The sequence below is a fragment of the Polyodon spathula genome, chromosome 4 (assembly GCF_017654505.1).
Source record: "Polyodon spathula isolate WHYD16114869_AA chromosome 4, ASM1765450v1, whole genome shotgun sequence".
Classification (NCBI taxonomy): domain Eukaryota; kingdom Metazoa; phylum Chordata; class Actinopteri; order Acipenseriformes; family Polyodontidae; genus Polyodon; species Polyodon spathula.
In genome coordinates this window covers 63,818,645-63,841,399 of record NC_054537.1, presented here as the reverse complement: position 1 = coordinate 63,841,399, position 22,755 = coordinate 63,818,645, and the positions used below count along the sequence as shown (strand labels likewise).

The following is a 22,755-nucleotide window of genomic DNA, read 5'->3' as shown; positions in this document are numbered from 1 at the left end:
TTATGCTTGGTCGCGCATAGAATCACACCTGTATCTTATTTTATATGAAAACAACCCCTCGTTTCATTGTATACTGTATCTATCTCTCTCTCTCTCTCTCTCTCTCTCTCTCTCTCTCTCTCTCTCTCTCTCTATATATATATATATATATATATATATATATATATATATATACATACACACACACTTTTTGGGTAGTTATGAGTAGACGGAACTACATTAAATGAGACGCAAGTTACCACAACTTTATTTTACTTATATTATAATAATGATATATATATATATATATATATATATATATATATATATATATATATAATATATATATATATATATATATATGTAGCTTTTTGAGTTCTGAAGCGGAGCGGTCGTAGCCTAGATGGCTGTAGGAGCAGTCTTATATTGTGCTGATGTGTATCTGCAATACTATTTTACATTAGCAGCTGCAGGTTGGAGTGAAAATAAACACCGGCGCACGTATATACCACTTAGCAATATATATCGAGCCATTATATATAGTCACGTTAAATACTCAAAGATTTAGTGTAAAGCCACTTGAAGCTTGTGTTATGTTTTCGGTCTTGTTAGTGGTGTAATGAGATACGACAGGAATGAGTAGGTGGGTCTCTCTTGCAAAGTGCTTGGCGTTTCCTCCAATGGTCTCGTTATTAAATATCCAAAGAAAGGTGAGGCAGCAGTTTGCAGGACGCCAAATGAATTGGGTTATTAATCGGGCGGCATATACTTAAATAACGAGGGCTGGTCTCTATATATTTGTAGGTGGATCCCCGCTGTATGGTGAATGTTTAACTGTAGCCGTTTCGTTTTAAATGTCTGTAGTTTAAAAGGAGGAGAGAGTTACTCGATGCGTGGTGCCACAATTCTAAAGCGAGAAGAGGGTTCACAGCGCGCGTGCAGACAGTTGCCTCAAGCTAGTCTCTCTCTGCAGACACTTGAGCATCATTCCTGTGATCTGGAACGGAGGAGTCAAGAGCAGAACAGTGGAACAACCCGTTGAACATTTCTCGGCATCATCCTTCCGTCTGCGTAATGGCATTAGCGAAAATTTTAAAACAGCCAGGTTGTAAATGGCACTTTGGTTGTTTTTAAACATTGAGTTGACGTTTTGGAATCTCACAATATCATTTTTAGTGCTTTTTTATTAATTCGTTTTAAAATGCCCCTCTTTTGAAGACTGCAGTGCGTTATTTATTTTTATTTTTTTGCGAAATTGGACTCCCCTCCCCTCCCCTCTCCTTTACCCGACCCCGACCACTTTGCGGTACCATCTCCGTTATAATGTTTTGGATATGTGTGTGGTTGAGCTGCACAGCTGGGATAAGGATAGCAGGTTGCTGTTAAATTCTCTCTCTCTCTCTTCATATGATGGTAATCTGGAAATGTAGACTGGCTGACTCTAGGAAAAAGAGCCAAGAACGCTTTACACCTGATTTGGGAAATGGGAAGTTAGAGATAGGCTGGCAGCAGCAACGTGGTTAAGACTTGCCTGCGGGATCCAGCCACGACTAATATTTATTTATGCATTTATTCTTATACGTTTTTTTCCAAAAAGTCAAGTTTGTGCATTTATACTGGACCAAATGAGGATGCTTTATCAGCGCGGTGTTAAATCAGTGCAGGGGGACCTCTACTGGGCCTCAGCGAGGTTCACCGGGAGTTTCTTCCTTTTCTTCCTGTTATCTCAGATGCGGCCGTCTTCCGCGTTTCTTACAGGTAAGAATGGGGGATTGAACATTGATATGTAGCCTACTGTGCAGCGTCAACAAATAAATAAATCAATTCAAATAACTCCCATAAAAAGATGTAACACAGATAACAGTGAGTCTTTCACTCAGTATAATTCAGCTAGCAAAGACATGGCAGGCTAACTATTGAATTAATATGTAAGGTACAACCTATTGATGACAAATGAACACTTCATATCAAACCTTTATTCGACATTAAACCACCACGTATATTCCATTTTACGTGTATGTATGACATTATTATTATTATTATTTTTTGTAATGACAGTATGCATTAATGCGCTTGGTATTTCAAAAAGTTAACTTTGGTATCCGGTTTTGTTTTTTATAAGTGAGTTTTACATATGATAGTTTTTCTGTTTTTTTTTTTTTTATTAAAATTAATTTCTGGATTTACAATAATATAATAATATAATAATAATAATAATAATAATAATAATAATAATAATAATAGTTCAGGCTATTTCTAGAATATACTTTAACAACAAGTGGTACATAAAAGAAAACAAAATTATTTGTGTTATCTGAAGCAGAAATATTAAGTTGTAAAAGGTTTTTGTGGTACACCAGGGGCTTCTTAGACTGAGTAATCAGTCTGATTGCAACTGAGCTGGAATCTGTCCGATGTTATGCTTTTCGTGGATGGTTAGGTAATATTATTAGTATGCTTTCGTTATACTGTGCCATACAAGGGACCGTATTGTTAGTCTGTGCTATGAACTCCAAATTAACATTATGCTGTATGGTGTTTATTTAGTATAGTGTTTATGTAGTGTAGTGTAAAACGAGCCTACATATCTATGCTTTATTGGGAAAACATTGTTATTTGCAAACATAGACAGGTGCCACAGACAAACTCTGTCAATATTGTGGTGCACTTAAAAAGATATATACCGGTACATCATGCGAGCTTTTCAATCAAAGTCTAGCCAGAACATGTGTATTTTTTTTTATCTAGACGAGATAGCTTCAACCTATGAATATGTATACCCAGTTGTCCTATTCAGATTGCTATTCGTTAAGACTTTATCCCTCTCTGAACCGTTAGAATTTAGTTTGAACTACTATGGATAAAAAAACAAACAAAACATTGTATTTCATATAATCAACAACCGGTACATAGTCGGAAAATTATATGATTAATCGTTTTATATACACCTTCATGTTAGTAAAATGATTTACTCATCGCTCAACCCGTTTAAAAAACAAACAAACAAACAAAAAAAACATGATATAGATCAAAGGTTTTCATATTTGGGGCACGGGTATTCATAACGTCGTTCATAATATTATTTGAAACAATATATTATTATTTGGTTTCAGTTTTTCATAATTAACTACAACATGTCAGTTTTGGAGTTAGCATCACCTTATATGACTGGCCGCAGTCAGAAATTTTGTCTTGGAGGTGTTTAAATCTAGTTTTGATGAACAACTCTAGGCGTTTGTTATAAAGAACTCGAATTCTGTTTTCAGGCCTTAATTATACTGAGCCCGCTCAATGTCTGTAGATTTTAGGAACCAGTGCATTGCTCTGTTCGTCTTGCACCACTGCGGTGGGTGAGTTGCTTCGTTTAGCGCATATGTGATGGTTCGGGAAATGTTTAAGGTAACATTTAAAAGAAACTAAGCAAAATAGACAGATTTCTGGGTAGTGCGTTAATACACCCACGAAGGCGCTATAGTGGAAACATAGGCTTTGAAATGTGATTGTCTGTGGAAAAAAATACGCCAAGCAGCACACGAAACGGTAATTGAAACTGGGTTTATAGCAAGGTACAGTAACACAACTGCTGTTAACAACGTGCCGCAGGGGCATGTTTGGAGGGCGACAACGCAGTTCAGCTTTAAATGCGCGTCTTTAGCGAGCCACAGGTGTAAACGGTGCCATAAATGCTCGTTTAACGTTGCAAGAGGTGCCATTTACACCTGCCCCCTTAGTTTTTTTAGACTTGCATAATCTGTATTAACGTCATAGTGCTTCTTAAATAAAAGAACAATACGTACTAATGTTTAAAATGTGGTTGAATGTTTAAGCACATTTTTAGTGATCATTGTATTTTGGTTGAGCAAAAAAAAAAAAAAAAAAAAAAAAAAAAATTACATATTAAAATGTGTTTAAACTCTGTTGCATAATATTTTAGTTTCATTGTGAAACGCTTTGTTTAGTGTATATAAAAACACAATTCCATATGCTACGTTGTTGAAAGTATTTTAATCCATGTAATAAAATAACATATTTTCATAGATGAATTGGTGGTTCTACCGCCTGCTCTGTGATACATTCTTTTATCAGAGCATGCTTCCACTGTGCTCCCAGAATGGTTGAAAGTGATGGATGATACAGTGCAGAACACTTGTTGCCAAATAGCCGTGCAGTTTGCACAACCGTTTCAAGCCCCCCGTTATTTTGAGGGTTTCTGTATAGTTCGAGAAGCTATTAGACGACTGGAGCTGTTGCCACCAGCGGTGCCTGGAACTCATTCATTGCCAAAAAAAAAAAAAAAAAAAAAAAAAAAAAAAAAAAAACTATTTTTGGTAGCAAACCCCTCTATCCCATGAAGGTGTTATTGCTTAACTTTGAATCTAATAGAATTATTTCTTAGAACATAGCTCTACCTAGTGGCTGGAAGTTGTAACTGCATTATTATAGTAAACCACACTTAATGTATTTAAAGGAAAAGGATTCGCTCCAAGTTTAAAAGCTCTACACGACCAACACATTATACCGATATCTAAACAGCTACAATGTATCTAGAAGGTTTACGATTTACTAATTTATTTAATTGTGGATCACATTGGTTAGCCGACAGCTTCAAATACTAAATGCCATATATGTGTTTTAAAACTCTCCTCTCGCCCAAAAGTACTGTACTTCAGCAGTGGTAGTTTGACACTGGCTCACAGGTCTGTTCACTGATCACAATGACATACTCTGACGTGTTCCTTTTTTGCTTGTGCAGGTTCTGTGGCTAGTTGTGAAAATGAAGGAGATGTGTTGCAGATCCCAACCATCACAGACAACCCCTGCATCAGCTGTGTTTGTTTGGTAAGAAGGAAACTGACCTGGAAAGATCCACTTCCCATTGATTGTGGGGGTCACTGTGTAAATCACTGCCATGTCTCTTAGTCCAGATGTCAATCATCTTGATGTGAGCTGCTGCTGGTACATTAATGCCAGTGTTTATAAACAAAGCCGACTGCCAATAGAATAGAAGAGTACATAGGCCAGCATTCTCTTTACCTGTAATCCAATTTATTTCAACATTTTAAAACCTCAGAATACGCCCTGCTTGAAAGTTAGCTTTCCAGCTTTAAGAGATTTCATGACTAATTGGTTTTCTGTTTTTTTTTTTTTTGCCTTTAGTACAAAATAGAAAAAAAAAAGCAGCACAATTAACCATTACTTGTTAGGTTATCCTTTCTTTTCAGAAGAGCAATCTTCTTGGTCACTTTTTTACATTTGTTGACTTTTAACTCACTTATTAAAGGGTACATAAGGACCTTTTTATTTTACTGTGTACCTCCTTTACGAACATGCTAAGTAGATGCATTTGATATAGATCTGCAGCAGAGTCTATATGAGTTGGGGCTGGGGTGGGGGTGGATCTGTATACAGAGAGAGGTGTTCCACTGTTATACTCCATATTCCAAACACAAAACATCTGACTACACTTATGAATACATTTTCCTGGTTGTGCCATGTATGATTTAAATAGGAATTTGGAGCAGCCCCAGCTGTGAATCTCAGTTTTTATAGTCTGTAGTTGGATTAGTTATACCAGATATCAAGAAATACTAGGACGGAACAGGTACAGGATTAGGCTGGAAGCTGAAACATTTAAGAATCTGTGGATTCTCTTGGCTACTATGTTTTATTCACTTTGCCCTTACAACAACAGTTGGTTTGCTTGTCAAGCAGTGTTTTACAAGAAAACAAATGGATTGCCTTAGAGCACTCCACAGTGTCTAAACAAAATAAAGCAGAACAATTAATCAATGTATAATACAAAAGACATGTAATTAAAGCATTTGTCTAATTGTATTTCATGGCTTCAGTCACACTTTTTTTGGTCATTCCTTTTTTAAGCTAGTGTAGAGCTTTTTATAAGGGCAGTGGACCTTGTAAAGAACACCAGGAATCCTGTACATGATGGACCCTCGAAAAATCAAATTGAGCTGGGATGGTGTCACCACGTTTTCTTTTTAATACTACTGCTACTACACTATTATATAATCTAATCTATATGTTTTAAGTATTATAAATACAAATCTTTACAAGCATTCTCCTTATCAACAGGACAGAACTGTGAAACTTGGTTTACATCGTAAGCAATTAACTACAGTAAGTGCTACTAAATACATCAAATAAAGAGGTGTGTGGTTTTTTTTTGTTGTTGTAAAAAAACAATGTAACAATGTAAAACCAAAATGTGTCAAAGGGCATCCCAGTAATTCTACAGTTCTGTTCTATGAATTTACTATTCTTTCACCATGGTTCACCACAGTAAACTTTTAAAGGGTTAAAAAAACTCAAGTGTTGAGCCAGTGCTGTAATAATCCAATGCTTTGAGAGTCCTAAAAGAAATGAAACAATAAGGGAATTATATACAATACCCATAAGTATTTTTAATGTCGAATTCTGCTTTTCAGTTGTGATTCTGTCTTGTGGAATAAGAACATTTAAAAAAAAAAACTACCCAAACCTAGTTGTAAATTCACCTTGTAGTAAATTAGAATCTGGTGGGAGTAACTGAATTTGCATAGTGGCGAGTGCTTGGCTATTGTGGGTTGAAAATGTTTTTTAATGCCTTGGCCAGATTAAACTATTGCTTTTAGTTGCTGGAACCAGGACCTTGAGGATTCAGCTTTTGTTTGACCCAGGTCTTTAAAGATTATGTTTCTGTCTGGTCCTTACGACCCAATAAAAATCCTTGTTTCTGTTGTAGACACTTTGCATCAGGGCATGAAGGATTACCTTATAAAGTTACAAACCTGATAGCACCAGGACCACTTAAGATTAGGGTTCACTGTGCTTGCAGAGATGCTGTGTTGAGGATTAGTTTAGTATTTCAGAGTTAGAATGGCTAAGGATTAAGTAAGGTTTATTTTAGAGGATTGAATACATTTCCATCTGAAAGAAAGTCTATGACATTACCCTTACACACGTTTATAAAACTTAAAGTTTAACAAATTTAATAAAGCATAGTGAAAGCATGGTAAAGTATAGGAAAACATTGTAAAGCCTGGAGCGGTACTGTAAAGCACATTATAAACTGTGCAATTTACCATGCTAAACTTTTATAAGGGTACCGTTCTCTTGACCGCAATGTCATATTAGCCAAGCATGGAGGTTTATTAAATGCAAGCCTTGCATATGATAATATTAAACAACAGTGATTAAACCATTGTAAAATGCAGTAAGTTATGTACAGCATGGTTAAGCTGCAGTTTAATAGCACAGTGTACTGCATTTCTGCTGCAGGTGGTGATGACTGTGCATTTAGACAGGGGTCTCGCTGATTTCTCTTGTTTTTTTATGGTGCTGAACTGCTGTTTTTGTTTTTCACATGGTGGGGGTGTACTGGTACCTTTAAAAATCCTGCACTACATATATAATATCTACAAGATAGTCTACTTTGTGACAGATTTATCAAGGACTTTGCTAATGCAGAAAAGGACCAAGAAGCATATTTACACTTAAGTTGTCTTAGGATAGTGCGACAATAAATACATTGGGAATACCAACTGCTCCATATTTTCAGTTTGTGTGACAAATATATTTTTTTATAAGTTAAATTACTTTTAATGTGAATTTGCTGCATTGTTAGGTGCCAGCTTTCCCTAAACAATCCAACGAGGAAAAACTGTGGCCCCATCTAGTGTTGCTATAGAGTAATGTTCACAGGAAGTTGAAGTAGTTTCAACTCTGAAGAAATTAATTACCAGGATCCTACAATCAGAGCAAGAGGGAAGTGGGTTCGCATAGTATTCACAATATTAAATGTTAGGATAGGTTCTAACCTTCCCTCTAAAATGCTGCAATGTATCTCATCTCAAAGCAAACATACTGCCGTTCAGTGTCTTTTTAGCATGAAGCCATAAGTTAGATTTAGGTCATTGATGGAGGGAGCTATATTTGAAATTAGGGTTATTGCTAAAAATAAATACATACATCTGAATTAACTTTATCATTGTCACTGAGGGACAACAACAGGAACGGGGGCTTCGACAAGAGCAGATTAGCTATATATGTTTCCACTTTTTCAGCGTTCAGCTTTTTAACACCAGATCATTTGAAGACACTCTACAAAGATGAAGACAATGAGCTGAGATGCACTATTTCTTATTGTTGTGTCAAGCTAAACTCCACTAAACTCAGCTAAACTACACAGTACAAACTCACAAATACACATGAAACACACAGAGAGAGAGAGAGAGAGAGAGAGAGAGAGAGAGAGAGAGAGAGAGAGAGAGACAGGTAGACTTTCTACAAACAACCTATAAGAGCAGCTGTCTCCTAAAATTGAGTCAACATGTGCATGTATTTAATTTGTTAAGAAAGCTAATTGATAAGGGCTATGGTATAAAATGAAATTTCTATTACACAAAAATAGAGATACTCAGTATGGTGTTTGCCAGCAGTGTGCTCTGGAGAGCAGGATTCTAATTCTTTCCCTGGTGTTTCTCCACTGTAGAATAAAGAAGTCACCTGCAAGCGTGAGTCGTGCCCTCGGGTCCCCAAAGACTGCGCTCTGCTGGTGAAACAGAGGGGAGCCTGCTGTGAAAAATGCAAAGGTAATGTCTCCTCATTAAGAACAAGAACAGAGGAATAGGACAAGTTAATAACTGTCTGATTCCTACAAGCTGATTGATCTCAAACTTTTGTCAAGTCAGGTCTTAAATTATCCCAATGATTCAACTACATCGCTATGTAACAAATTCCGTACCCTCACAACATTGTGTGAAGAAGTGTCTCCTACCCCCTGTCCTAAGTCTGTCTGTAATTAATTTCCTTTGATAAAGTATTGGTTGGGGTTTTCAACTCCTTTAAAGAGTTGTGGGCTAAATAAATCCAGTCCCTTCAACTTATCTTCAGAGGGATACTTTATTTCTAATACCTACGTGGTGTGGCAGAAAATGGTATCTGTGCTATCATTTTAAAACAGACTATTTATTTAATCTACTGACTTGCTAAAATATGTTACTTAAGAGGTAAACCATAAAGGAATGATGTTCTTTAAATATCTAACAGTATCGTGTTCACTCAATGAAGACCAGAAAAGACACCTACTTTGGTAAGAGCTGCTAAACAGCTGCGGGCAGAGAATTGTTTGCGCAATCAATGGATTATTATAATTCCATTCTAGACCTAATTACAGTAAGATTAAAATAGGGGAGGTGTTTGTTGCGGACAACTGCTGTAGGCTGCCCCTTTTAACACTCTGGGACCTTAATTTAGGCAAGGGCAATGGTAAATGAAAGTAGAGGAACAAAATGAATAAAAACCATGTAAATGATATAACAGTAGCAAGAAATAAAAAGCAGTTATAATTCCAAGTGACTTCTTGCTGGTTTTATAATATGGCCCACTGACTGTGGTGATACACAAGCAACAATCTTGGACTTACGCCTTTTACAGCCGAAGCCATCCCAAACCTCTTTCAAATAAAAAATAGAAACAAAAGACCAACTTAAAAGATGTCTTTTATAAAAAGTGTGTCTTTAGTCTAGATTTAAAAAACGGTGAACCAGAGTCCCTGATAGAGACGGACAGGGAATTCAATAGTCTATGTTACCATGGACCAGCATAGCAGTCAGCGTATTAAAATAATGTTGGTATTTCTTAAAATAAAATAGGAAACTGGAACATTCTCCGAACACTTATTAAAACCATTCATTCAAACAACCTTAATGTGACTTTCCAACAGATGGTTGCTTTATTGGCCAGATACTTCTATATATTTATTCCAATAAAACTGAGGGGGAATTAACAAAAGTGATGTTTATTGAGGTGGCCATCTGAACTGCAAATCCGATAAGATGTTTTTTCAAGACAGACTGTACAGGTTTTATGCAGGCTTTTGAAAGCTGGAGAAAGCAGCTGAACACTGTTCCTGTTTTGTGTAGGTTGCCAGTTTGAAGGGGAGTCTTTCAACAGCTCCATGAAGTGGCAGATACCGTCCAAACCGTGCATAACACGCACATGTCAGGTAAACAGAATCTTTCCCTGCAGTGTAACTATATTTGTTTCATTTACAAATGACCTTTTTCTTGCATGTAAACAGCTGTTGATGAGAACATGGGTATACCGTTCGCTTCATGTTATAGTTGAACTAAATCCTGATTTGAAAAACCCTAATAATTTTTTTTTAATGCTTGAGTTGGCTGTCAAAGGTAGCTTCTCAATAATACAAGCACAAATACAAAGTAAGACCTTTAAAGCATAAACTAAAACAAACTATCGTTCACAGCAAACGTATGACAAAGGTAATGAACAATAACAAGTTCAAATATTACTACCAGAACTACTCAACGAAGAAGAAGACGACAATGGCGACATTTTTTCCTATTACAAGCATGGCTGTTAAAATGACTTGCGCATTTCCTATAATGAATGAGGAGTACACAGTTTCTGAGCACAGATGCCTGTTTAAAGATTTAGAACAAAAGTTTACAAACAAGAGGAGGCCATTCAGCCCATCTTGCTCGTTTGGTTGCTAGTAGCATATTGATCACAGAATCTCACTTATTGATGCCAGAATTTCATCAAGCAGCTTCTTGAAGGATCTCAGGGTGTCAGTTTCAACAACATTACTGGGGAGTTGGTTCCAGATTCCCACAATTCTCTGTGAAAAAAAGTCCCTCCTATTTTCTGTTCAATGCCTAATCTCCATTTGTGACATCTGGTCCTTGTTTCTTTTTTCAGGTCAAAAAAGTCCCTTGGGTTGACATTATAAATACCTTTTAGAATTTTTAATGCTTGAATCAGATTGTCGGGTAGTCTTCTTTGTTCACGATGGATAGATTAAATTCTTTTAGCCTGTCTGCATATGACATGACTTTTAAACCAGGAATAATTCTGGTCACTCTTCTTTGCACTCTTTCTAGAGCAGCAATATCCTTTTTGTAGCGAGGTGACCAGAACTAAACACAATATTCTAGATGAGGTCTTACTAATGCATTGTAAAGTTTTAACATACTTTCCTTGATTTAAATTCAACACTTTTCACTATATATCCTTTTTTATGCTTCCCCACATTGTCTCGATGAAGACATTTCCGAGTCAGCATAAACTCCTAGATCTTTTTCATAGATTCCTTCTTCAATTTCAGTATCTCCCATATAGTATTTATAGTGAACATTTTTATTGCCTGCGTGCAGTATCTTCCACCATTCTATATTAAATGTGATTTGCCATGTGTCTGCCCAGTGCTGAATGCTGTCTAGCTCATTTTGAATGACCTTTGCTGCTGCAGCAGTGTCTGCCACTCCTCCTATTTTTGTTTGCTTACTATACCAGAATCTAATTGTAGATTAGAAAGAGCTGAGGATGAATCCCTGTAGTACTCCTTGCTCCATTTTGAGTTTTCTCCTCTAATCAGTACTTTCAGTTTTCAACATGTTAACCACTATCCATTGTCGATGTTGCATCCTCAAAAAAATGCTAAAACCATGCTGACTGTCTCCCAGGATACTGTTACCAAGTAGGCAATTTTCCATTTTGGATCTTATTATAGTTTCCATAAGTTTACATATAATAGAAGTCATGCTTCTTGGTCTGTAGTTACCTGGTTCGGTTTTGTCTCCCTTTTTGTGGATCGGTATTACGTTTTGCAATTCTCCAGTCTGTCAGTACATCTCCTGTGTCAAGAGTCTGTTGCATGACCTTGGTTATCTTCTTTGAGTACTATTGGGAGGATCTCATCTGGCCCAGGAGATTTATTTATTTTAAGAGCTCCTATTTCCTTTAACACTTCTGCCTCTGTTATGCTAAAGTTATTTAAAACTGGATAGGAACAGGTCGATCTGTGGGGAATGTTGTCCGTATCCTCCTTTGTAAAAACTTGTGAAAAGTAATCATTTAATATATTTGCTATTTTTTCTCTTCATTTATGATTTTGTCGTTTGTATCTCTTAGACATTTTACTTCCTCCTTGAATGTTCTTGTGCTGTTATAATATTGGAAACACTTTTGAAATTGGTTTTAGCCCCCTTGGCAATGCTCATTTCTATCTCTCTCTTGGCCTTTCTAACTTCCTTTTTGACTTGCTTTTGCAGTTCCAAGTAGTCTTTCTGTGTACTTTGTTCTTGGTCCCCTTTTAAAAAGTCTGTAAAGTGTCTTTTTTCTCTGTCACATTTGGCCATTTTGTTTTAGATTTTGAGAACACTAAATGTCCGCCCCAGGGGTCCGCGGCTGAGAGAGAGCCAGCTGTGATTTATTATAGTCTATTATTGGGAGGACGGCCAGGTAAACTTGGCAGCACTGTCCACCCATCTGCCTGGATTAATTCTTTCCTCCTGCTCATTTGGTCAGAATGAAGGCACTCTCCTTTCAAGATTATATATTACAAGAGCTGTTTTCTTCTGTTCTTGGAAGCGTTTGGACTCACTTAGGTGGCAGATGGAAGGAGGGAACAGATGAGGTACCACGGTTATGTATTATGAAGCGATAACAGACATTTTACAGCCTCCTTACTTCTTCAACTTCAGTGCTGTGATGCACAAATTGAGCTTTTATGCACTGCGTATGGAATCACTCTGGTGGGGATCTCTTATAGGGGTGGGTAACCGGTTCTCTCTGAACACCTGTGCTTTATACAGTCACAGCTTAGACTTAATGAAACACCCCTCTCTTGTTTGAGAAAATGGGCCTATTCACAGAAAGTTCCAGAATTTTCAAAATCGATCTGACTATAACTGGCCAGGTCAATATGCAGGGGGGAAATCACATTTTCTTTATGACAGCACCCATGTTGTGGAAGCTGTAAGCGTACAGTCCTATTGAGCACCTGTGAAATATGGTCACTCATGGGACAGGCGGAGACTTGTGCGATCATCAGCTTGAAGGTGCTTCATCTTGATTTGGGGATTATCTCCTCTTCGATTTAAACACATTGGATTGACTATACTGTATTTTACAATATTTGTGAAATGCAGGTCTTTAAACATTTTGAGACTGTAGTGTTTAAAGTGAATGTGTAAAACACTGTAAATGCATAAAACATTAATTTCTGTTCCAGACTTGTCCAGGCTCCTGTTTGTTCGGGTTGGAGAGGTCATGTCCAGCCGCAGCTGGACAGGGTTGGCCTGTCTATTGTCTGTCTTGATTGCTCTCCTGAGACTGGCAGTCACACTGTCTTTTTTGGCAGTTCAAGTCCATTCTGAAGAGACTCCAGGTCTGGTTGCCTGCAAGCTGTGTGTGTGTCCTGGACTAGGTTGCTGCAGCTGCACCTCCCCTAATAAAACTTGGTCCTTAGAGCCTGAAGTTTAATAAAAAGGGACAGAATAGGCTGTGTTGTAATTAAATATAGAGTTCTAGTCAGCAATAATCAGGGGGTCTGGTTTCACCACTTCATACTATACTTTAGATACAGTTTGATAATGGGGTATGATTGAGCTACACATGAACTCACATATTGTGTGCCATTAAAGTGATTGTTTACACCCTGTAAGCGGTATCACTCCCTGCTTCTTTTACTGTTCAATATCCCTTTATAAATATTGGGTCTGCTTTGGATAATCAAACTGGTGTTATTTGGATAGTCCCTCACCACACAAATGGTTGGCTTTCTATTTGCCTGATAGCGACGGGTTATCAGAGTAACAAACGATTTCCATCTTGCTTGCTTTGCATGTCATTTGCACAAATTGCGGGTTGTCAGATTCACTTTAATAGGAACTGTGTTTCACAGACCCAATTTATAATTTAATATTATATAGATGTGTAAACTTGTGACAATTTATGAGGTTCTTCCGTCTCTTGTGAAATTGATCAGTTTGTGAATTCCTACTGACGCTGACTCAATTTCAGCAGCTACACAAACAAATAATTGAAGTATGATTCTCACCGTAGAGCAAGTCAGACCTGCCATTACAGAACTGCAATTACAGAAGCGAAAATAAAAGACAGCACCACTTTACAAGTCTCTAAAACAAAAAGGAGTAACAAAGTTCAAGGTTGTTTGGTGATTTGTTTTAGTTGTATCAGTAGCTATCTTTTAATCTGAGGGGAAAAGAAAGAAAAGCTGAACGCAGGAAACAATAATTATCTGGAAAGGAAATCAAAGATAAGAATTTATCTGCTGTATATGCTGCTCGCCATGAAAACGGGTGGAGTATGTTTGGTAGCTGGCTCGCTTCCAGGGATACAATCATCTGATTCGCCAAAACAAGTTTCTTATGTTTTGTGCTTGTGCGTGCGGCTGATTCCAGATAAAATAAATGGCCTGTTTTCTTATCAGTTTGTACGAGAGTATGGATTTCAATCTGTCAAGTCGTCCTCCCTGGGCATACCATAGATTGCATGGTGAGCTTTTATTGAAAGCCCCAGTCTGTGTGGGCCAGGGTGACGGAATGGGTCAAAGGCACATTTTGAATTGGGCATCGTAAAATCAGATGTTGGAGAATGTTTTTAGGTTTTCTTTGATGTAACAATGTAAAACTAAGACACTAGTATCTTTGCTGTAATGCTGTGGCAGTACTAAACACTGGAACGTATTCATGTTAGCATGTTATATGGCTTTAGAAACCCTGACACTGGCTGCCCACTCAGTTGTTAGAATGCTTTCAAGTTCCACCACCAAGCTCTTTGGCTCCTTAATATCTCCTGATATCGGCTTCCACAGCCGATGCTCCTTCTTACAAGTTCCAGTTTCCGCTGGCATGGTTCCCAAACTAATGCTTAGCATAAAGATGCTGTTTATACCCTTCATAGGCTGCAATAGGCGTGAAATAACAGTAGACCCATGTCAGTTTGGCTTGCAGACATATGCACAGCTATGGCCAAAAGTTATGCATCACCTAGAAGTTTAGGATTGAGATAGTAATACATAAATAAATAAATAAATAAATAAAACCTATATGAACATAATTCAGATATTTTATTTAACATCATGTAATAATAATAAAAAACAACCCTAAAATGATATTGCAAAAGTCTACTGGAACCATAATAGTAGTACAGTATTTCATGTTAGATTTTGTTATGTGGAAAACTATATAGCGTTTTGTTAGTCAATATGTTAAGGTAACATTATTCAGCAGGTTTAATTTGACTATGAAGTAAAATTAGTTAATTCTGTAGGGTGATGTAAAACTTTTGGCCATAGCTGTAGCTTGTTATCACAGCTAAAACTACCTTCAGGGAATGTTAACAACCAGGGCTTCCAGTAACGGTCTGCGTTCGGATTTAGTAGAGATCTGTATTACGAATGTAGTTAACGGACAGCAAGAGATTTTATTCTAGTGTACAACTTGGACCCCGCAGCTTTAAGTTCTTGACTAACATGTCCGTAGGAGTAATAGCACCCAAAAAAACAATGTAAAATAAAACACTGTATCCATTATTACTGAAAAACTGCATTGCTGGCTGTAGTGTTAGCTAATGTAAACAAACGAATTGAGAGATAAAATCTTGACAGCCAGCCTTTGTTGTGATTTTCCAGCTTCGTACAGGAGATGTAAACTTGGCTGGAGGGTCCTGAGGGCTGAGCTGAGATCGTCTGGTTACAAATGTGTTTTTAGCTTTCAGTACTGGTACCTCCCTACTCAAAGCATGCAGCACCCTGCTGCTAATACCAGAGACTCTGATACAGGATTTATAAATCTAGACAGGGCACACATTTACTTGTAATAAGTGCTGTGGAATATTAATCTGCAATTTCTATCTTTATTTTCTTTGATGAAATATATTGTATCCCCAATATATTAATGCTGTTTCTCATACAGAGCTATACATTGTGTTAGTTTGAAGTCTTTTTCAATGTTTCCATTGAAAAATACTTCCAATTGAAACGTTTGTCATTGAATTTAAGTTTCTTTTAGTATTTCTAAATAAATGATAAATTATTATCCCTGGTGATATATAACCGTCAACAAGACCATAGATAGAAGTAGCTGGGTAGATACGTATACATACAAATACATCAATTGAAAATAAAACCTGACACTGTTTCTAGATTGATTGTATAGTACACACACTTCAAATCGTTTTGTAAAACTTTATTTGAATTGGATGCTAAGTAGCTTTCATAACTATCCTTTATAGTCCCTTTTCAAGGCATAACATACATGTAAGTGTTCCCAACATGCTATCAGAACATGCGTTACTAGAGTGCTGCAGTAGAGTGATCTCAAGAATTACAGTAAAACTGTCAATGGCTACAAGTCTCAGAGATAATGCAACTGAAACACTGAATTTTCAATTTCAGTACTTTTTGGTTTGTAGCAAATGTTATGAATACTTCTTATACATGTGAGTTTTCAAAATTATCCTGAAGGATTGTGCTTGTAGTTAAACACTGTAGCCTTTAATGAAGGAGCTACGAGTGCTACATGCTACAAAGAGTGACTCAATTGAATTTTGTGCCAAAAAATGCCTTGGTACATCACATTTAGATAATAACTGATATTTTTGACTCCCGTTAAGATTTCTAAACACACTCGTCTTTGATATGTTTTGTTACAGGAGGGCGTAGTGACAGAGTTTGAGCACAGGTGTGTGGTGCAATGTAGGAATCCCACAATACAGAGAGGAAGATGCTGCCCTACTTGCCCAGGTACTGCTGCATCTTCTAAACAAGACTACTGACAGGGCTGCATGAGAATTCATTCTGGGATTTCCTGTAACTGATTCATTTGACCTAATTTCTTTATATCATTTAATTGCTTGCTTTTTGGTTGCTAATTGTTTTATGTACCATAAAAACTAGAGTTTTACCTTCAGTCATTCCTACCCTTTCATTTAGAAAAATAAAGGGTAAATTCAATTTGAAAAGTTAACATGCAATTAAATGAGCACTCTTTTGTTGTTTAAAACAAACTTACTTGAAGCCCTATCCAGAGCTCCTATCAAACAGGAATTATAGAGTTTAATGTGTGATTGAGGATAGTTCTTCAAGCATTTAGGCTTGTTTTGAAGACTCCTCATATTGGAGGTGTTTCTTCTGAGAGGACCCCAGTCTAACTGAGCCGCTGTTCTTCTGCAGGGTGTATCTTTGCAGGCAACGAGTATCATGAGGGGGATGACTTCCGTCCTGAAGGGAACAGATGTGTGAAATGCTCCTGCGCTGTAAGTAAAGCACAATCCTCATCATTGGTCACAGACTATTTTAAGGCAGTCCAGTCAATAACAGTTATAATAAATCACACTTTCCCTTACTGTCAATCAAAGTGTCTGATTCCATTGCATCTTATTTTGAACAGTCTTAAAACAAACTCTCCTGCTCACATTGAGTTTACCAGGGATAGTCAAAGGTGAAGTAGTACCCCCACGTGTCTACTTACTCTTTAAATGTTTTCCCCAAAATCCACTGCTGAAATTAAAATAGTAGATATTTACTACCTTATAACCTTGTATATAGTTTCATATTCAGTTATTTCATATTTATTTTTTTGAATATTAACACGTTTTTATTCCTTTCAGAAGAAAATGGGCTAATACCAATTCTGAATAATAGCTTTGAGAATCTAACCCTCTGTGTGCAGTGTACAACTGAACAGGACTCAGGGGCTCTGCATCTTTGAAACATAACCAGTGACTCAGGAGTTCTGGGTATTAGGTAGCAGGCGGTAGTGGTCTGTGTCTTCATTCTTATTGATGATTGATATGGAATCTGTTATTTGGACACTGGTATGTTAATTCATAGCTAGTGTTGAGCAGCTAGCAGTCTGGTGATGGATCCTGCCTGTAATTGCAGGAACTGTCCTTTTGAGCTGTAATCAGTAAAACAGAGCTCAGATCTAACTGCCAGCTCTAACCACAATGTCTCCTTCTTTTGTTAAATAAAATTCTCAATTTTTAAGAAGCTAATCTTTAGCCCCAAACTATTGTTTTGGGATTCTCCTTTAGGAAGGGAACAATCTAGACTGACTTATCCCTGTGTCCTTAACTTACAGAGCTGCACTCTGGTTTGCTGTTTAGTTATAGAAGGACTCCATTGACTTTACTGTCAAACCTAAATGATTCTTCTGCAGCTTTAATTCTGCTCCTGTTGGGCCTCACAACTACAGGTCATAAAGCAGTAAAACAGGTCATTAAGGCACCCCCACCCCCAGTATATACAGTATAACAACCTAAAATAGTCAGAACCTCTGGGTGACTTGGAAGATGCATCATCCAGTCAGAACTGCTCCTCAGCCTCCCACGCTCCCTGGCATGTGATGTGGAATGCGGAGGTACAGAGGATTGTGGAGGGTCAGGGCGCCCCCTGCTGAGAGAGTGGGTGTAGTGGTGTTGACGGTAGCGCTTGTGAAACTGAGCTAATGCATAGCTGGAATTTTCAGGCCAGCTCTTCATTGCTGTGCTGTCCCATCATAGGGGGTGGCCTTCAGGGTAAGGATTTCTTTCACTTTTGACAGTTAAGTAAATCTCTTTTTGGAGGTCAATCACAATGGGCCATATAGACTTTAACCGTTTTAAGGATTTTTTTTTTAAGCCTATTAAGTTAAACCAAATTTTCAATTCACAAAACCCTCATTCATCTGCTTTAGAGTGTTATTCTCGGTTTTCTCAGTCTTCAAAGAACTGTTAAACTCTTCAAAAAACATTCCTTTTTGTATTTAGCACTACATGTTGCAGCGTCTCTATCAGATTTAAACTAAAATCAAATTCCCTGATGTTTGTTTACCGCTTTTTCAGAAAACTGACTCCTTCTAGACCGCCCACTCAATGGGCATGCTCCACATTCTACTTGCAGCAGCTGCATAATAATGACCTTGTCAAGCTTATTAAAGCTCTGGAAGCAAAACAGAAAATTTCAAAACGCTTGTATGTGTTATTTTTACAGATTAGAACAATTTTTTTTTAAATGCAAGAGTCACTACACCTATTTCAACTTTAAAGTGTCCAATATGTTCCGTAACAACTTGACACATATGTATTTATTTCAAGAAGGGTCCTCTCTCTATTGAGCTAACAAAATACATTTCCTGTAGAAAATGTGATTTTCTTTGGAAGTCAACCATCCAAGTAATGACCAGGCCCAGCCTTGCTTAGATTCTAGCATCTGAAGAGCCCATATGCCAAGGAGGCATGGCAACAGGCCAACTTGAAGTGAAAGAAGGGCATGCTGTAACAATATAATATGCTACATTTAATTATGATAGAGGAGCTAAAAAAAAGTGCCAGTAATTCTGATCTAATTAAATTACTGTAGTGCACTCTTGTTATTTCACAGTTAGCGCATGTTGATAGCAAATTGTACTATACTGTATAAGGGCCCTTCCAATAATTAACTGTTTTCAATATTTCTGTCTTTTTTTTAGATAGATAGCAGAATGTCAGGTAGCACTGTATTAACCTTAAAAGCTGTGCTTGCTACACATATTTTACAGTACTTCCTAAATTATGTGATAAAGAGCAAGCACTGTGTCTCGCCATCTTCTCTGTGTTTTTCACATAAGATAAGAGTTAGCTATCAACCAGCTATTTCTCCCACAGGTACCATACAGTATAAAAATGCATGAAGAGAACCACAAGCTAATGAACTCCAACTTTGTTCCAAGGCTGTTTACTCATGCTGCCTCAGAAATGAGACCAATAACCAGCATCTTGCCAAAGGGCCAGCATTATACAGTGGGTGTGCCCGTCTGAAAGCATACTAATCATAATCACAGTGGGCTAATCTGGCTACCATTTAATCTATCACTGATTAGTTGGAAAAGTCTGAAAGCCACGAGCGGTCAGAGTAGAGAATGACGGTGGGAGTAAATGTGCTGATGTAGTGTTTATACAATAACACACCTCCACATTAAGGTGTAAATGAATTGGGAAAACAGGAGCTGAGCACTTCTCCAAACATGTTTTGTTAAAAGGGGTAGCGTAGCAGGGTAGCGGCAGGAAAAAGACTCAGAGACTTATGAACTGCGTGAAAAGCGCTAGATGATAGACACTTTAATAAACAGCATAACACAAATAACAAACAAAAGAGCACAAAGGCCAAAATAAAGCTTTAACAAACACCACCAAACTTGTCCAGACTGGGCAGAGCCTTCACTGAACTTTTACAAACAAAACAGCAACACACAGATCACAGATCACAGATCACATAAACCACTCACTTACTCCACTCCTCAACCACAGGCTTTCTGGCTGCTTTTATGCAGATGGACACTCCCCAATTAGCACCAGTCTGCACTAACTGGAGAGTGGCCACACCTGTGGTTGCTGACGGAGACATTAACCCTGTCTCTGCCACAGGTAGTATATTGCAAAGTTTTCTCGCATGAAGGGTTTGAGCTGTATTCGTGTTACCCTGTCTGTGCTCTCAAAGATACATTGTAGGAACTGTAGTATGTAACTTGCTGTGCTTTCTTCCAGGGAGGTCGGACTCACTGTGTGAAGGAAGTGTGTCCCGTCCTTTCCTGTCCCCAGCACCTAAGCCACACACCTCCAGGGCAGTGTTGCCCCAAATGTTTAGGTAATTATCAAGAGTTGTATTGAAAAACTTTTCAGCTTTTTTCCTTCTTCAGGGTTCCTGCTTTAATAAGGTAATTACAGGTAACTGTGTATTTTCATGGAAATTACCTTGTGAGCAATGTTTTACAAGTTGTAAATACATGGTAACATCTCACAGGCTGTTTCTATGAAACTACACATTTACTCCACCAGTAGTTACCGCATACAGTACGTGCAAGAAACACTGGTAGTTACCCAGTTATTAATGTGTTATTACATAGTTATGTTTCTCTGTAATCAAAATTGCAACCAATGTATTTTGGACAAAACTGTGAAGCTGGCTGTATATGTAACGGCTGAGGATGGCCATGAACCAGTGACCCCGTGCAGCGCATGTGAGGGTCTTAACCAGAATGCAAAAGAACATGGTTTTAGAGCTTTTTACCTCACCTCATCTCATCTCACTGACAGGGGACAGAACAGAATCCATAAGGGCAGTGTATCACACAACACTGCCTGTTACACACACCCAGACTCACACGCACGCACGCACGCGCACACACACACTCTTATTCTATTGACATAATCAAATTCTGTTTTTTTTTATATTTTAGGTCAAAGGAGAGTATTTGATCTGTTGCTTGGAAGCTGCTTGTTTCACAGTGAGGTGTATGAGAATGGGACCTCCTTCACGTACGACAACTGCACTTCTTGTGTCTGCAAGGTGAGCTGCTGCTTGGATAATCCACAGGATTTGCCTGAATCTTAAGAGCTTTTTATTTCAACAAGAGGATTTATTTCCTTTGCAAAGGAGAATTTGGGCTTTTTCAGGAGTAACACAAATCTTTTTAAACCACTGGAGCATAGATAAAATTACAATTTCTGGGTTTCTGCTACCGATGGTGGTGGATATTGGACATGTGGACAACAAACGTATAGTTTAACAGAGAATACCTGTGTGTTTATTTTTGTTCAGCAGGGCACTTTGACAGATAGCACACTGCATCTTTAAGACACAAATAAAAATACAACTAAACACTATATTTCAATTTCCTAACTTCCAGTCAGTGAGCTAATCCAAGACAGCTGATGCAAGTAATACACAAATATACCTCTGCAAAACAGGTCCCCAAAACCTTTACAATATTTGTACATACAGGTCCTCTCTGTAGCATGACCATCTAAGGTCTGTTTAACCTGTCCTTTTATACCTGTGCTGGTCCCATCAGTTACCCACAGCTGTCTATATTGTGAGGCTGGCTGAGGCATTCTGGGAAGTGTAGTTATTTAACTCACTTTTAAATGGTAGAGCTACATTTCTTTTCCCTCTTGTTTCACCTGATCTTTACCTACAGGATACAGACTCTGCATCACTCAATGTCCTATGTACCTTCCTTCTACCACTTTTCCCCAGACTTTGCTACACATCTCGTGGTAAAAAACATATAGTACGGTTTTAGATGAACAGTGAATGTGACATACATAAAAATGTTAATAAGATCTAAAAGGGTGAATACTGGGGCCTTCACATCAAATCCCTAGCCTGAGGTGTATTCTACTTAATTGATCTTATTTGAAAAACAAGTACACACAGTACTTCACAGTTTTCACAGTTCACAGTTTTTGCTGTATGCACTAAAGTGTTGCCCACAAACAAGTGAAAAAGAGGCACTGGTTTTAGATGATGAGCATTACCTTCTGTAATTCTAGAACAAGTTGTCCTTATTCTAAGACTAGGGTTTTCTCTTCAATCCCAGAATTCCACAGTGGTGTGTAAGAGGAAGTGCTCTCATTCTGGGAGTTGCCATAGCAACAAAGAGCTCTGCTGTGAGCCTTGTGTCTCTTATGTTCCCGTTGAGGAGGTCAAGTTTTGCCAGTCTGGGAATAAAATCTACAGGGTGAGTAAGTGGGAAGGAAAACTGCAAAATCATTACATTTCTGGAGCATTGCCTACACACAGTGTTACCACTGTTTGGGCATTCTAGTTTGAAAGCACCTATTCTAACCCCTAAACAAACTGGCTTTTTATAGTTCGTATTTTGTATAATCAATACGAATGACACAAACTAATTTTTTTTTATTTCTTTGTTTGTTTAAGGATGGAGAAATGTGGCCGTCTGTCAACTGCACACTGTGTGCTTGTGTAAAGGGGGAGGTTGAGTGCCACAAAAAAGAATGTGTCTTAATAAAGAGCTGCCCCTCTGTGAGTATACAGCAGATCAGTATTGCTGTGCGCTTGTCCATCATTATGATTTTTGAAGCACACATGATAAAATGGAAGCTGATGGAAGGGGACACTAATGCTTGTATGGTAATTTTGTTTCCCACAGGGTAAAATTCTCAACAGAAATGGTTGCTGCCCCATTT

The 22,755-nt window shown here is 37.8% G+C and overlaps 1 protein-coding gene across 2 annotated transcripts in view; it reads left to right on the top strand.

Annotated features, from left to right (window-relative positions):
* The first annotated feature begins 617 nt into the window (after nucleotides 1-617).
* The window catches only part of LOC121314729 (BMP-binding endothelial regulator protein-like), a 32,978-nt gene continuing 10,840 nt past the window's right edge, over nucleotides 618-22,755 (top strand). The window contains exons 1-12 of one of the 2 annotated variants that reach the window (XM_041248319.1): nucleotides 618-1,737; nucleotides 4,733-4,818; nucleotides 6,070-6,114; nucleotides 8,468-8,567; nucleotides 9,900-9,982; nucleotides 16,459-16,549; nucleotides 16,979-17,061; nucleotides 20,311-20,410; nucleotides 21,003-21,112; nucleotides 22,146-22,286; nucleotides 22,487-22,591; nucleotides 22,719-22,755. The exon at nucleotides 22,719-22,755 is cut by the window's right edge and continues 9 nt beyond it. In XM_041248319.1, coding sequence (XP_041104253.1) covers nucleotides 1,605-1,737; nucleotides 4,733-4,818; nucleotides 6,070-6,114; nucleotides 8,468-8,567; nucleotides 9,900-9,982; nucleotides 16,459-16,549; nucleotides 16,979-17,061; nucleotides 20,311-20,410; nucleotides 21,003-21,112; nucleotides 22,146-22,286; nucleotides 22,487-22,591; nucleotides 22,719-22,755 — 1,114 coding nt within the window. In that variant the 5' untranslated portion in view covers nucleotides 618-1,604. The remainder of the gene's footprint in view (nucleotides 1,738-4,732; nucleotides 4,819-6,069; nucleotides 6,115-8,467; nucleotides 8,568-9,899; nucleotides 9,983-16,458; nucleotides 16,550-16,978; nucleotides 17,062-20,310; nucleotides 20,411-21,002; nucleotides 21,113-22,145; nucleotides 22,287-22,486; nucleotides 22,592-22,718) is intronic. The other variant, XM_041248320.1, reaches the window with a different exon arrangement.